Raw genomic sequence first — 12,685 nt, forward strand, 5'->3', positions numbered from 1 at the left:
GTATTCCTTGAGTGTTCCCCAAGGGATACTCTTGGGATCCTCCTTCCTGTTTTCTTTTCCTTCCACTATCCTTTATGTCATATCCCTCTTTAAAAACTCATCCTATTACAAAAGGCTAAGGAAGGATGTCCCTCAAGATAGGGACTTCCTATGACTTGGACCTGATCCCAGAGATGGAATTTGTCTGTTAATGCTCTTTGAGGACCAGTAGATAAATGAGCTGAGGTCTTGTATTCATTTCTTCAGACTTGTTTTAGAACCAGCTGACAAAGTCAAATGTAATTCTTAGCCCAGAGTGATTTTTCCTTTAAAAAAAAATTAAGCATTTTTCTACGAAAGCAGTATATTAAGAGTATTTGGAAGTGGAAGAGGACTTTTTTGTCATAATGAATGGGACGTACTACCAACATTTGCTGTGAGTTGAGGGTAGGGGAGGCCATTTGGCCGTTGGGGATGCTAAGTGTTCTGCAGTGTGAAGAAGTACCACGCGGTGAAGTACTGTCCTGTTCAAAATGCAGTAGTGCCCCTGCAGAGGAACACCAGCCCATGAGTTGTTTTCAGCCTGATTCATTTGATGCAAGCGACTCAGAAAGTGGTCTTTGTCTCTTTGTCTTTACAGACCTTAAGAGCAGCTGGGAAGACGTACATGATCTTCTTCGTCTTGGTCATCTTTGTGGGTTCTTTCTATCTGGTGAACTTGATCTTGGCTGTGGTGGCCATGGCTTATGAAGAACAGAATCAGGCAACACTGGAGGAAGCAGAGCAGAAAGAGGCTGAATTCAAAGCAATGTTGGAGCAACTTAAGAAGCAGCAGGAAGAGGCACAGGTTGGTGACCAATTCTTTGCTGTGGTCCTTCCTGCCAGATCACGGTGACTAAGGCCCCACCTGATTGCCATTCCAATTGATCTTTTTAGCCATCAGTCACTGTCAAATAGAAGTCATTGATCTGATTAAAATAACCCAAGTAACAACTGCAGATGGTCAGTCCAATTATTCCATTTGTCTTAATGGCCAAATTGTTTGTGAACATGATCTTTTGTTGAATTTCTCAACTGTTCAGTGTACAACTGCTGTGCTGGCTGGGGAGAAAAAAAAAGTGGCCAGAGCAATTTATATAATGCTTCATATAAGCATAGCCTTTTTGTTGAGAAAAACATTAGGATCTCCCTCAGAGATTCTCCGTGGTCATAACAAGTCTTGAAAAGAAGATACAGGTAAAATATTAAAGTAAAATTTGAAAAACAAACTTGTGATTCCACCAACACCCTAACACTTTACTTTTTAATCTTTATCCAAATATACATGTATTTTTACATTGTTGGGCCCATAATGTATAGTATAGTTTCTTAGCATTGATTTTCAGAGTTGTCCAAAAAAAGGATCATTTGGTACCAAGGTGGCAGCCACATTCTTGTCTGAGATGCTCAAGAGAATAAATCCCAGAGTTCTCACCATGCCGTTCTGCTCTGATTATGCAAGGCTGTGTGCCACGGTACAAATTCAGCTAGGAAAAAGAGATACCAGGCCCCAGCCACAGTCTCCTCTGACGGGCTGGCTTTCCTTCCTCCTTTTTTCCCTTTTTCCCCTATCTATGGGAAAGGAAGTGATCTGTACTAATTGCTTGGCTTTGGGTGGCTCCAGTTAATTGCTTCCGATCTGCTCTGCTGCTGTGGCTCCTTTCGTAGGCGGCGGCGATGGCCACTTCAGCAGGAACTGTCTCAGAAGATGCCATAGAGGAAGAAGGTGAAGAAGGGGCAGGCTCTCCCCGGAGCTCATCTGAAATCTCTAAGCTCAGTTCCAAGAGTGCCAAAGAGAGACGTAACAGGAGAAAGAAGAGGAAACAAAAGGAGCTCTCTGAAGGGGAAGAGAAAGGGGATCCCGAGAAGGTGTTCAAGTCAGAGTCAGAAGATGGTATGAGGAGGAAGGGCTTTCGGCTACCAGACAACAGAATTGGGAGGAAATTTTCCATCATGAATCAGGTAAACTCTTTGCGCTGGGTCAAATAAGCCTAAGAAATTTTGGTTTTCCTAATCTCACTTGATTCTCATATTCCCCTTTGGGTTTACATTTTCCAGACCCATCCCTGCATTCTCAGGCCTACCTCTCCATACCTACACGTTGTTTTCCTTTTGGAGGAAGTGTTACTCGCATATTAGGCTGCCCTGTGCTCTAATCCTGCCCTCCCTTCTCTGCTCTAAAGCTAGCCCTAGGACAACCTGGTCACCTTTGGCAAACTTCCTACAGCAGTAAAGTCTGTGTCACAACCAGCAAGCCTTAAGTTCTAAAACATCATGAAGAACTTTTCTCCGCTTAGCATCTGAACTTCAGAATTTAGATCAAATACCTCTTTTTAAGAGTTTCATATAATTTTAGGTTAAAAAAAAAAAAGTCATGAAACTCTTTAGGTCACCTTATTTGAGTGTGGCAAGTTCTAGTAATTAATTATTCTAGATATATAGTGTCATGCTGATAAATTAGCCTATGATATATTAAAAGCCTCCAGTTTTACCCAACTTTGATAAATCAAGAAACTAAGAGAAAGAGAAGGGAGAGGACTTATGGATAATTATTGAGCATTGTATTACTATAAATTTCATCACATAATAGGTATTTTTGGATTTCAGAGAACACCACCAAAATCCAATTCTTAAGCCATTTAATTCCCCCCCCCCCCTTTTTTTTTTTTAATTTATTTTTGGCTGCATTGGGTCTTTGTTGCTGCGTGCAGGCTTTCTCTCGTTTTGGTGAGGGAGGCTACTCTTTGTTGCGGTGCGTGGGCTTCTCATTGCGGTGGGTTCTCTTGTTGCGGAGCACGGGCTCTAGGCATGCAGGCTTCAGTAGTTGTGGCACACGGGCTCTAGAGTGCAGGCTCAGTAGTTGTGGCGCACGGGCTTAGTTGCTCTGTGGCATGTGGGATCTTCCCGGACCAGGGCTCAAACCCATGTCCCCTGCATTCGCAGGCGGATTCTTAACCACTGCGCCACCAGGGAAGCCCTAATTCCCCATTTTAAAGAAAGTTTTGTAAGGTATAGAATAGATTACAGTTCCTGGTTATGGCAGTGTATTCAGTGTCTTTTCTTGTTTCCCAGAGATGATTGATTGTGCCTCTCCCTTACATCTCTCACCTCCCAGTTCAGTCTTTTGCTAGTCCAGTTCATTTTATCACAGCAGAATCTCTCATGTCCATCCCCTTCTTTTTATTCCTATTAATCCTATTTTAGTTCAGACTTTGTGTTGCTTTGTTCTACTGCAGTTATCCATTGCAGCTTCATTCACTCTTGTCTCTCTCTTCTTTATGTTTTATATATCGTCAGCAGATCACTTCCTAAAACATATCTCTCATTATTCATCACCAAGCATTTATGGAGTGCCTACTGTGTGTCAAGGATTGTGCTAGGTCCTAGAGATTAAAAGGTGGTTAGAACACCATCCCTGTCCTAGGGAGCTTACAGTGTAATGGGGCAACCAGATACATTAAAAAAATTATTTGTATAATAGCATTGATGATATTATTCCATAATTGAGATACGCTGGGGTGTTTTGGAGGGCACAGATCTATCCCAACCTGGAGGTTCAGCAAAGATTTCTGGGGAAGATCAATGAAGGATAAACAGGAGTTAGTCAAGTAATGTACATGTGTGTTGGTGAGGGAGCAGTAAGACGGAAGAAAGGACATTCCAGGTTTGGAAGAAAAGTATGTTTCAGTTTGGATATCCCAAGTTTGAATTGTTTGTTGGGAAACCAAGTAGACACATGGATAGTCAAATGATAGCTCAGGGAAGAGGTCCTGAGCTGAGAGATGGGGATTGAAACCATGAGACTGGATGAGACGACTCAGAGAGGTTGTGTCAGGTGGAAGAACAGTGGGCCACTGATGTTCACGGGCATCGGAGATGGAGCTCATGGAGGAAAACAAGTGAACGGTCATTAGAGGTGCTAAGAGAACCGACAGTGCAGTGAGGGCTGGAGAGCACAAGGGTGGGAGAAGGCAGTGGAGTGATCAGTGGATTGAAACTTCACAGAGATGCTTGATGAGATCAGAACTGGAAATGTCCGTTGGATTCGGCAATAGAAGTCATTGAGAACTTGAAAGTTACATTTCAGTCCAGGGTAAGGGTGGATGCCATATTGAGTGGGAAGTAGAGACTTCTCATTCAAACTTCTTTAAAGAATGTGGATGAAAGTAAGCATTTTTATAATCTGTTGGGGGGGAAACCCAGAAGAAGGAAGGTTGGAAGTAAAAATGGAGTAGAATAGAAAAGAAAATAGAACACAGTCTGGGGAGATGTGAAAATAGGTGTAGCCTCTAACAGGAAAGGGGGTACCTTGTCCCCCCCAAAGACACCAGCACAATAGAGGTGTGTGTGTGTGGATAAGTTTGTAGATGGGGAGTAGGAAGTGGAGAAAGATGACACCTGTCAGTCTCTAGTTTTCGATAATGTAGGAAATTAAAAATCTTATCGAAGGGATTGAGAGCTTGAGTCGGGAGGCTGAAGAAAACAGTGACAGTTTAGAGTAGTTATTAGGAAGAATGGGAGAGGGAACTCCCCTTTGGGGTGGAATTCATAGCACTCCTCCTCCCCGATGCAGACTCCCTTTTCAGTCTCCAGTCCCTGTGCCCCTTCAAGCACCCTATACTTACACCAGAGTGAAGTACTAGATGCTTCTCATACACGATGCTTCTTTTCTACCCTCTGGTTTGCTCCAGAAACAGCCTCTCTAAGATGCCCTGTTTTTTCCATTTCTGAATTGTCCACATTGTATTTATTCTTCATATCCTTTTCTCAAGAAACCTTCCCTGACCCTCCTCTATCCCACCCCCAATTGGAAATTATCATTTCATCTTTCCATTATGTTTATACGTACCTCTTTGCATGTTGCTTTTTACTGTATGTGGTTTTATATTTACTAATGTTCATATCCTCTCCTCTCTCAGATAAAATCCTAAAGTCAAGGCCTGCTTCTATGCCCATTCAGATATTTGTTGGAAAAATGAATGAAGAACTTTTATAAATCTGATTTAACCCCTTCTGGGACTTCTTTATGGCCTTTACGGAACCATCTCTGTCTCACCTTCACCTCACCTTTCTCCTAGTTCAGTCTCTTTTGGGGGAAAACTGTGATTGTAGCTTTGTTGTAATCCAACCCTTGTCTTGAGAGCCATCCTGAGCTAGTTAATAAATACCTTAGTACCATTAACACTTTGCTATTGAATGGGCTCTGATTAATCCATAGGCTTCAGCACAGAGTTGCACTGATTGCTCCCTAGCTCAAAAATAAAGCTGGGCTTCTGAGATGTCCTGCTTTGCATGAAAATGTTCACTTCCTCTAATTTCCCCATCTGAAAAAAACTGTGGATTCCTAGAGTCCGTGGCTGACTGCCAAGACTTGCTTAGAAGCCCCACACAGTAGTAATACTCTTTGTCCCAGGACTCTCCTGCAGTTTCTCTGATTTTATCTGGAGGAATGGTTGCAGAAACTGAGGCCTAGAGAGATTTACTAATTTATTTAAGGCTATATAGCTAGTAGGTGTTGCAGGCAAGATTTGAACCGGGGGCTTCTGGCTCTAAGCCTTGTACTGCAGTCTCTAGCCACCCCCTCCCCACTCACCTCCACACATACCTGGTCATCTGTTCTGTTGGCTTAACGGCGACTGGCTTCAGTTTTCCCACCGCACAGTTCAAGTGAATGTCGGTTTCCTGTATTTCATATCTGCTGAGATCCTCTCGAGACATCTGCCCAACCTGTCTCCTACCTGTTTCTCTGTAAAATTAACTGCTGTGTTTTTAGGGTTTAGGTGAAAACAAATATTAGGTTGAGTTCATTTTTGCAAAGTATTTTAATTATTCTGTTGCAGCAGTTCTCAAACTTTTTGGTCTTTATATCTTTAAGAATTATTGAGGACCCCAAAGAGCTTTTTTTAAATGTGCTTTCAATTTATTGTGTTAGAAATTATAATTAAGAAATTTTAAAATGTTTGTTTACTGATTTATTTAAAATAATAATGATAAACCCATTATATGTTTAACACAGATCATACATATTTTTGAAAAAATAAACTGTTTTCCAGATCAAAAAAAAAATTAGTGTAAAAAGTGGTACTGTTTACATCTTTGCGAATCTCTTTAATCTGTGGTTAATAGAAGACAGCTGGAATATACCTGTATTCAGTCTGTTGCGATGTATATTTTTTTGGTTGAAGTATTTAAAGAAAATCTAGTTTCATACAGATGTAGTTGGAAAAGGGAGGAATATTTTAACAGCCTCTTTAGATAATTGTGAATATTCTTCTTCGATGCTTTTCCAAAACTGGATAATGGTAGATTTTTAAATGGTTAGTTGCAATGTGGAAGCTGAAACTGTATCAGTAACTTGGTACTCTGTTACATTAAAATCCTTTGCTGTATTTTGCACTATAGGTCTTTAACTCATGAATGACTTGTAGCGTCTTACATTGACCATTTGGGAAATACCGGTTCACTGAGTTATGCAGATCTTCGAAGTACTGACACACAATATTAAAAAATCACATATATTATTATCTCTATCAAGCTCATAAGAAAAGTCTTGAAATTCTGTGAAACTGTCAGGCTCACAGAGTCTACTGTATGCCTGTGAGAAAACGAGAGTGATAAAGGCAGACATCATCTTAGTATTATTATGAAGTAGTTTTAATCTTGTGACACCCCCCCCCCAATAAAAGGGTCACAAGGACCCCCAGGAGTTCCCAGACCACATTTTAAGAACCAACTGCTGTGTTGGAAAGAAAAAGTGAAGAAAAGGTGAAATATGGCATGGAAGTAGGACATTTAAATCATCAATTTATTACATTCTAAACATCCCAGTCATTGTTAAGCCTTATCCCAGTAAACAGCCGACATGGATGCTCTGAAATTCCCAATTAATTTTTCTGTGTAATATGAGGGCTACTCCCCCAAACCAAGAACACCCCAGAGCTATTCTCCCAAGCAAACACCTAGATCTAAGGTAGTATTTTTAGTTAGCTGTGATGTGACTGCCTGAAAAGGACCAGAAGCTCCTGGTTTGTTGACAGGAAAGATTTTGAAAACAGGACCTATCGCATAAACTAGCCTGGATCCCAGGAGTTAATAGAGCCACGGGTCCTGAGTCATAACTAAAACCCTCCAGTCCAGGAAAATTGAGACTGGGGGGCCGGGGGCTACCCTCAGGATATGTCTCCTTAGGGAATTGGCTAGATCAGGCTTAGATGCAAGGGGTACCAGGAGAAATGGGACAAGTTCATCTTTTCCCCTTCCACATTTATTGCAGTCAACTCTTTTGCCAAGAATGGAACAAAGAATTAAAGAATAATAGATAAACTGTTTCCTTTTAGTGTGTATTGTCTCAGGATCCTGATTCCTAAGTGTTCCTGGGTCACTGAATTGGTCATTATCTTTCTATCACTTCCTCTCACTTTCCTATCAGCTAAGAATAGTCAGGTATTATACACTATATGAGATCTAATATAGTATATCATATTTCCTCATGTAGTACATAGTATTTCCTACTAGGCTGCAGGTTTCGAGAGGGCAGGGACCATGTTATATATCTTGTTCACCACTGTATCCACATCACTTAGCACACAACAGGTATTTAATGATCATTTGTCAAATAAAAATCAAACCTCTTTCCTAATATGGAGACCTAATATAGTAGGTAGGGTCAGCACCCAACACCAGCCTTGTGAAAATCACAGATTCAGTCCAGGGAAGCTTGCTGTGAGAAGGGAGGCAGTTTTTTATTTTCTGTATTTTATGGTGCTTTGACATGTTAGGAGCCTTGCTGGCTGGGAGTAGCTGCCCCTCTTGGTGCTAGTTTAATTCCTAGAGAGAGCGAACAACTTGCCAGGAAGTGTGCCTTTCGTGTGCAGATTAACCAGTCCAAGACCCTTATCCCCAACCTCCTGTTATCTAATTCACACACCCAGCCAATATTTCCCATGCCCTAAATCACTCCAGAGCCAGGACCATTCCTATAGCCCAGAACCTGTTTGAAATTATTCAAACTATCCAATTTTAAGCTTGGTCAAATGTGCCTGCTCTGCCTCACCCATCCCTTCCACAGCAAAGGCTCTGGGCCAGGCTTTTCCCCTCGCTCCTCCTGCCTCCTGACTGACCCTCGTACCCACTCCCACCCCCCGCGAGGCCCTGTGTGGCCTGGCATGACATGATGCAGCATGCCACGCCCCCTTATTTTGGGAACTCTAAGTACTAAACTCTTCTTTCAAAGGCAGTTATCTCTGTGTCTGTCACCTTACCATACCTGATTAAAACAAAATCATAGGTGAGACTCCCCTGGTGGTCCAGTGGGTGAGACTCCACGCTCCCAATGCAGGGGCCCTGGGTTCGATCCCTGATCGGGGAACCAGATCCCGCATGCATGCCGCGACTAAGTCCACATGCCTCAACTAAGAAGCCTGCATGCCACAACTATGAGCCCCCATGCTGCAACTAAAAAAGATCCCGCATGCTGCAACTAAGACCCGGCACAGCCTAAATAAATAAATATTAAAAAAAAAAAAAAAAAGGGAAAGAAACCAAAACTCATAGGTACGTTCTAACACTTAACAAATCTTCTGGCCAGCCACATTGTTTAGAGAAGTGCTTCTCAAACTATCTGTAGCGAAGGACCAGTTTTTGTCTTTCCCATTTCTTCATGAATGATACTCTTGTAAAATACAATTGCAATAAACTTCTAGAAAAATTATCACATTCTTGGATGTTGTAAAAATGCCTACTTGCTATTAAAATTTCTAAATGCTTCTCTCAGGTTTTTACTGTCTCGTTGCAAACCAGTAGCAGATTATATACTAGCATTGATCTGTGAATGGTTCAGGGGAATGAATCAGTGAGGGTGCCCAAACATATATGTGAAATGAGGAATAGCAAGCAATAAGCTGGAAGAGGCGCTGACCCCTCTACCAGCTCAACAGCATGGAGAAGGAACATGGCCATGTATGTGCCCTTTTAATACACAGTGACACCCTCCACTCATAAATGAGACCCAGTGAACATTCTAGAATCTAACCTATGCAGCTCCTCCTCTCTGGTGCAGGGATGAGGCAGAAGAGCAAAACAAGTCAGAGTGATCAGGAAAGGGGTCAGAGATGTTGCATACCTGAATCCTATTTTTTAGAGGCCTACATACAGCCTATAGTATGTATTTAACAATTACATTTATATAAAATGATCTGTGGTAAGTGGTTTTCTTGATGCAGTTTCCAGTAATCAAATTCATTTATTATCTCAGAGATTTGTGAGTTGCTTCAAGCCAAGGCAAGAAGAGACTACATAAGGGAAATACAGGTTAGAGAGTGAAGTATGATAAAACTAGAAATATCCAAAGAAAATGTACCCATCTGGGCATGGGGGCTTTGTACATTATAGGAAGAGAATGGAACTGGGATCATTTTGAGTCTAGAACTAGAAGTGGAATTCTAGGTAACAAAAAGATACGGGCAGAAATATTAAAGAGGAGCCCTACAGCCATTCCAGGGTTATCATCAAAAGTATTATTTTAAAATGTTTATTTAGCACTTTTAATATGTATACTATATTGGCAGAGTCCTAGCCCACAAAGAACTTTCACAGTGGAATCAGTTTACCAGAAGGGTAAGGCCTAAACTCTAAGGCAAAAGTCTTATATAGCTAAAAGTTACTTTGAAATTTCTTCAAAGTCATAACTGGGCAAACTAAGTATCTCAGGGTAGCAAGGAGGATTGTCTGAGGTCAGTTGTCTGTCAGGTTTTGTTCTCTTAGAGCAGAGGTCCTCAAACTGGGATTGCATCCCCTGAGGGCACTTGAAGACTTTCTAAGCACAGTTTTAAGGAACCTGATTTCCAGATCTTTAAGTTACATTTTCCTATGCCTAGGGTGAGGCCTGTGGTCCAAAGTCACACCAGTTCTTTTCCACTTTTCTTTTCACAGTCAGCCTTCTCCCACTTTACAAAAGGAAGGCATACCTCTCTCTCATCCCAAATCCTAAGTAGTGTATTGCCTTAAGATATAAAAATCTTTGGAGGTGCGAAACAAAGGGACAGTTGAAAATATTAGGGTCTAAAAAGTTTTCTTTAATCTAGGAAACAAATCCATTGTAAGGCTTTCTGAATTTACCTATCTCTTACATACTTCTAATAAGAGTGAAATATAGAGTTATAATCAGGGGCATTGGGATGTTTTAAGTTCAGGAGCAAGATGGATGTCACTGGGATACATATTAATACATTTATTAAAAATTAAAAATGAAGTCATCCTTTTTCCAATGAAAATAAGTCTGCTTTGGCCAATTGCATTGACATTGGGGACTGGCTTTGCTAATTAGATCATATGGTGGGCATTTTTGTAAATTAAATGAGCTAAATCTGTGGCTTTAAGGTTTTGATGAAAATATCTTTAAATCATGTGATAACATCATTTTATTAAAAAATTAATGTTGACAGTGATGTATGGAAATTGACAATATTTTGGTTATTCCAGCCTTTTCTGTTGGGTTAAATAAGGTTCCTTTAAAGTAAAAGAATAACCCCTGTAAGAGGTACCGATATAATTATTAGTTAATAATAAATAAAGCCTTTTTGATATCCTCAGAAATCAGGAAATAGAATACTTCTGTCAACTGGGTACAAATCCTTTGGCAAGTTGGGTGGTTTTCATTTCTTTGCTTTCAGCACAATTAAAAGAGGACTTGATTTAATTGTCAGCTGATAGATCATTAAGATGAATTTTGCTGATAGCTTACTATGCAATTTTGGCATATAACTTAGAAGGAGTTCAAAGAATTGAGTGGCATTACTGTTTATAACAATATTCTTCTGTTCCAAGATACCATTTACATGAATAGGGTTTCTCAGCACTTAAAAATCTAAATAATATTAGAAGGGGGAGAGGGGTTGCTGTTGAACCATGTCTGATTCTAATAATAAATAATACTATCTACAAATATTTAAACACCAAAACACCCATTGGGAAAAAAAAAGTCATCTCATTGAGATATATTTTAATAAAATTTTCTTTTTAAGCTTAGTAATTACTTATAAAATGTAGAATATATTTGTGATCAATTGTATTAATGAGAATTGTAATAAAAACACAATCGAGGAGAATTTTAAAAATTTCTTGGAGACTCATGGTCACAGGAAAATTTTTTTTAAATTTTAAGTACAGTTTATTTATAATTTTTTGTTGCAGAAAAGTATTGAAAGGTGATCAATAAAACGCATTAAAGCATAAAGATATACATTAGCATAAAATTCTCTAGGGAAGATGGAATGGAAGTATGAGCTGAAGGAGAAAAAGATGAAAAATTTCTAAGTGATAAATACAAGTTTGACTTTAAAATGTCAATGCTGGGAATTATATAATTTACAAATACTTAAACTTCTCATGAAAAAAACGTTGACTTTAGAATGGAGGAGGAGGGGACAGATACCATTTTCAACTGAACTAAAAAACCACTGTTGGCATAGTTCTTAGCCTCTAGGGCATGTGGTACCCATTGAGAGAGTGGCAAGTGATTGGGCACTTTTAAATTCTCCCCTTTTGCCAAGTGTGGCATAGAATCTAACTTGGTAGATTAAAGGCACACTCCACGTGAGCTCATAGTAATGAGAAATAGACACTGAATGTATTTCCTGGTGGCTTCAATACACAGAGCGTGAGATAAAAGCATCCTTTCAATACATGGGTGAACGGTGTATAGAACTTGTGAATGGTTAACAGGTCAAAGACAGGTGTATCACAAAGTTATGGGGCAAGGAGAGGTGAGTAATGATGGGTGTTGAAAAGCAGTAGAAATTCAACATCCAGAAGTGCTCTCTGGAAACACCTGTGTTCTGATGAACAGGAATGCAAGGATGCGGCCAGGCTGGGGAAGCTGACAGCCTCTGTTCAGCCTCTGCGGGGTCCCCTTCCTGTCTCATGCCTCCCTCTCTGTCTCTCTGTCTTCCGGCCCCTACAGTCACTGCTCAGCATTCCGGGCTCCCCATTCCTGTCCCGCCACAACAGCAAAAGCAGCATCTTCAGCTTCAGGGGGCCCGGGCGGTTCCGGGACCCGGGCTCCGAGAACGAGTTTGCGGACGACGAGCACAGCACGGTGGAGGAGAGCGAGGGCCGCCGGGACTCGCTCTTCATCCCCATCCGAGCCCGCGAGCGCCGCAGCAGCTACAGCGGCTACAGCGGCTACAGCCAGGGCAGCCGCTCCTCGCGCATCTTCCCCAGCCTGCGTCGCAGCGTCAAGCGCAACAGCACGGTGGACTGCAACGGGGTGGTGTCCCTCATCGGCGGCCCCGGCTCCCACATCAGCGGGCGTCTCCTGCCAGAGGTGAAAATAGATAAGGCAGCTACTGATGACAGTGTAAGGAAGTAAAAAAGTAGACCGAGGCTAGGCATGGCATTCTCTCCCACTCCCTTCCTCTCTTCTCTCCCTGCTCTGTCCATTTCCACCCGGTCTCTCTTCCACGCTCCATCCCAACTCTTGTCTCTACCCTCCACCACTTCTGTTTTCTCCCTCCTGGTTTGTTTCTATTTCTCTCTTCAGCCCTCCTCTTTTACTCTCCCTGTTTTCCCTTTTACTTTATTCCTTGCTCCATTTTCCCCCATCTTCCTTTCTTGTTTCTGACTCTGGCCCTTTCCCCATCAACTCTTTCCTTTATTTTATCCCTTTTTC

The 12,685-nt window shown here is 41.3% G+C and overlaps 1 protein-coding gene across 5 annotated transcripts in view; it reads left to right on the top strand.

The window, feature by feature from the left end:
* SCN8A (sodium voltage-gated channel alpha subunit 8) overlaps nt 1-12,685 on the top strand; it is a 113,238-nt gene that overhangs the window by 44,548 nt on the left and 56,005 nt on the right. For 4 of the 5 annotated variants that reach the window (XM_059934601.1, XM_059934603.1, XM_059934600.1 and 1 more), the window contains exons 9-11: nt 620-826; nt 1,687-1,980; nt 11,978-12,340. In XM_059934601.1, coding sequence (XP_059790584.1) covers nt 620-826; nt 1,687-1,980; nt 11,978-12,340 — 864 coding nt within the window. Of the gene's footprint in view, nt 1-619; nt 827-1,686; nt 1,981-11,977; nt 12,374-12,685 lie in introns of all 5 variants that reach the window. The other variant, XM_059934599.1, reaches the window with a different exon arrangement.

Source organism: Balaenoptera ricei, chromosome 10, assembly GCF_028023285.1.
Source record: "Balaenoptera ricei isolate mBalRic1 chromosome 10, mBalRic1.hap2, whole genome shotgun sequence".
NCBI classification, from domain to species: Eukaryota; Metazoa; Chordata; class Mammalia; order Artiodactyla; family Balaenopteridae; genus Balaenoptera; species Balaenoptera ricei.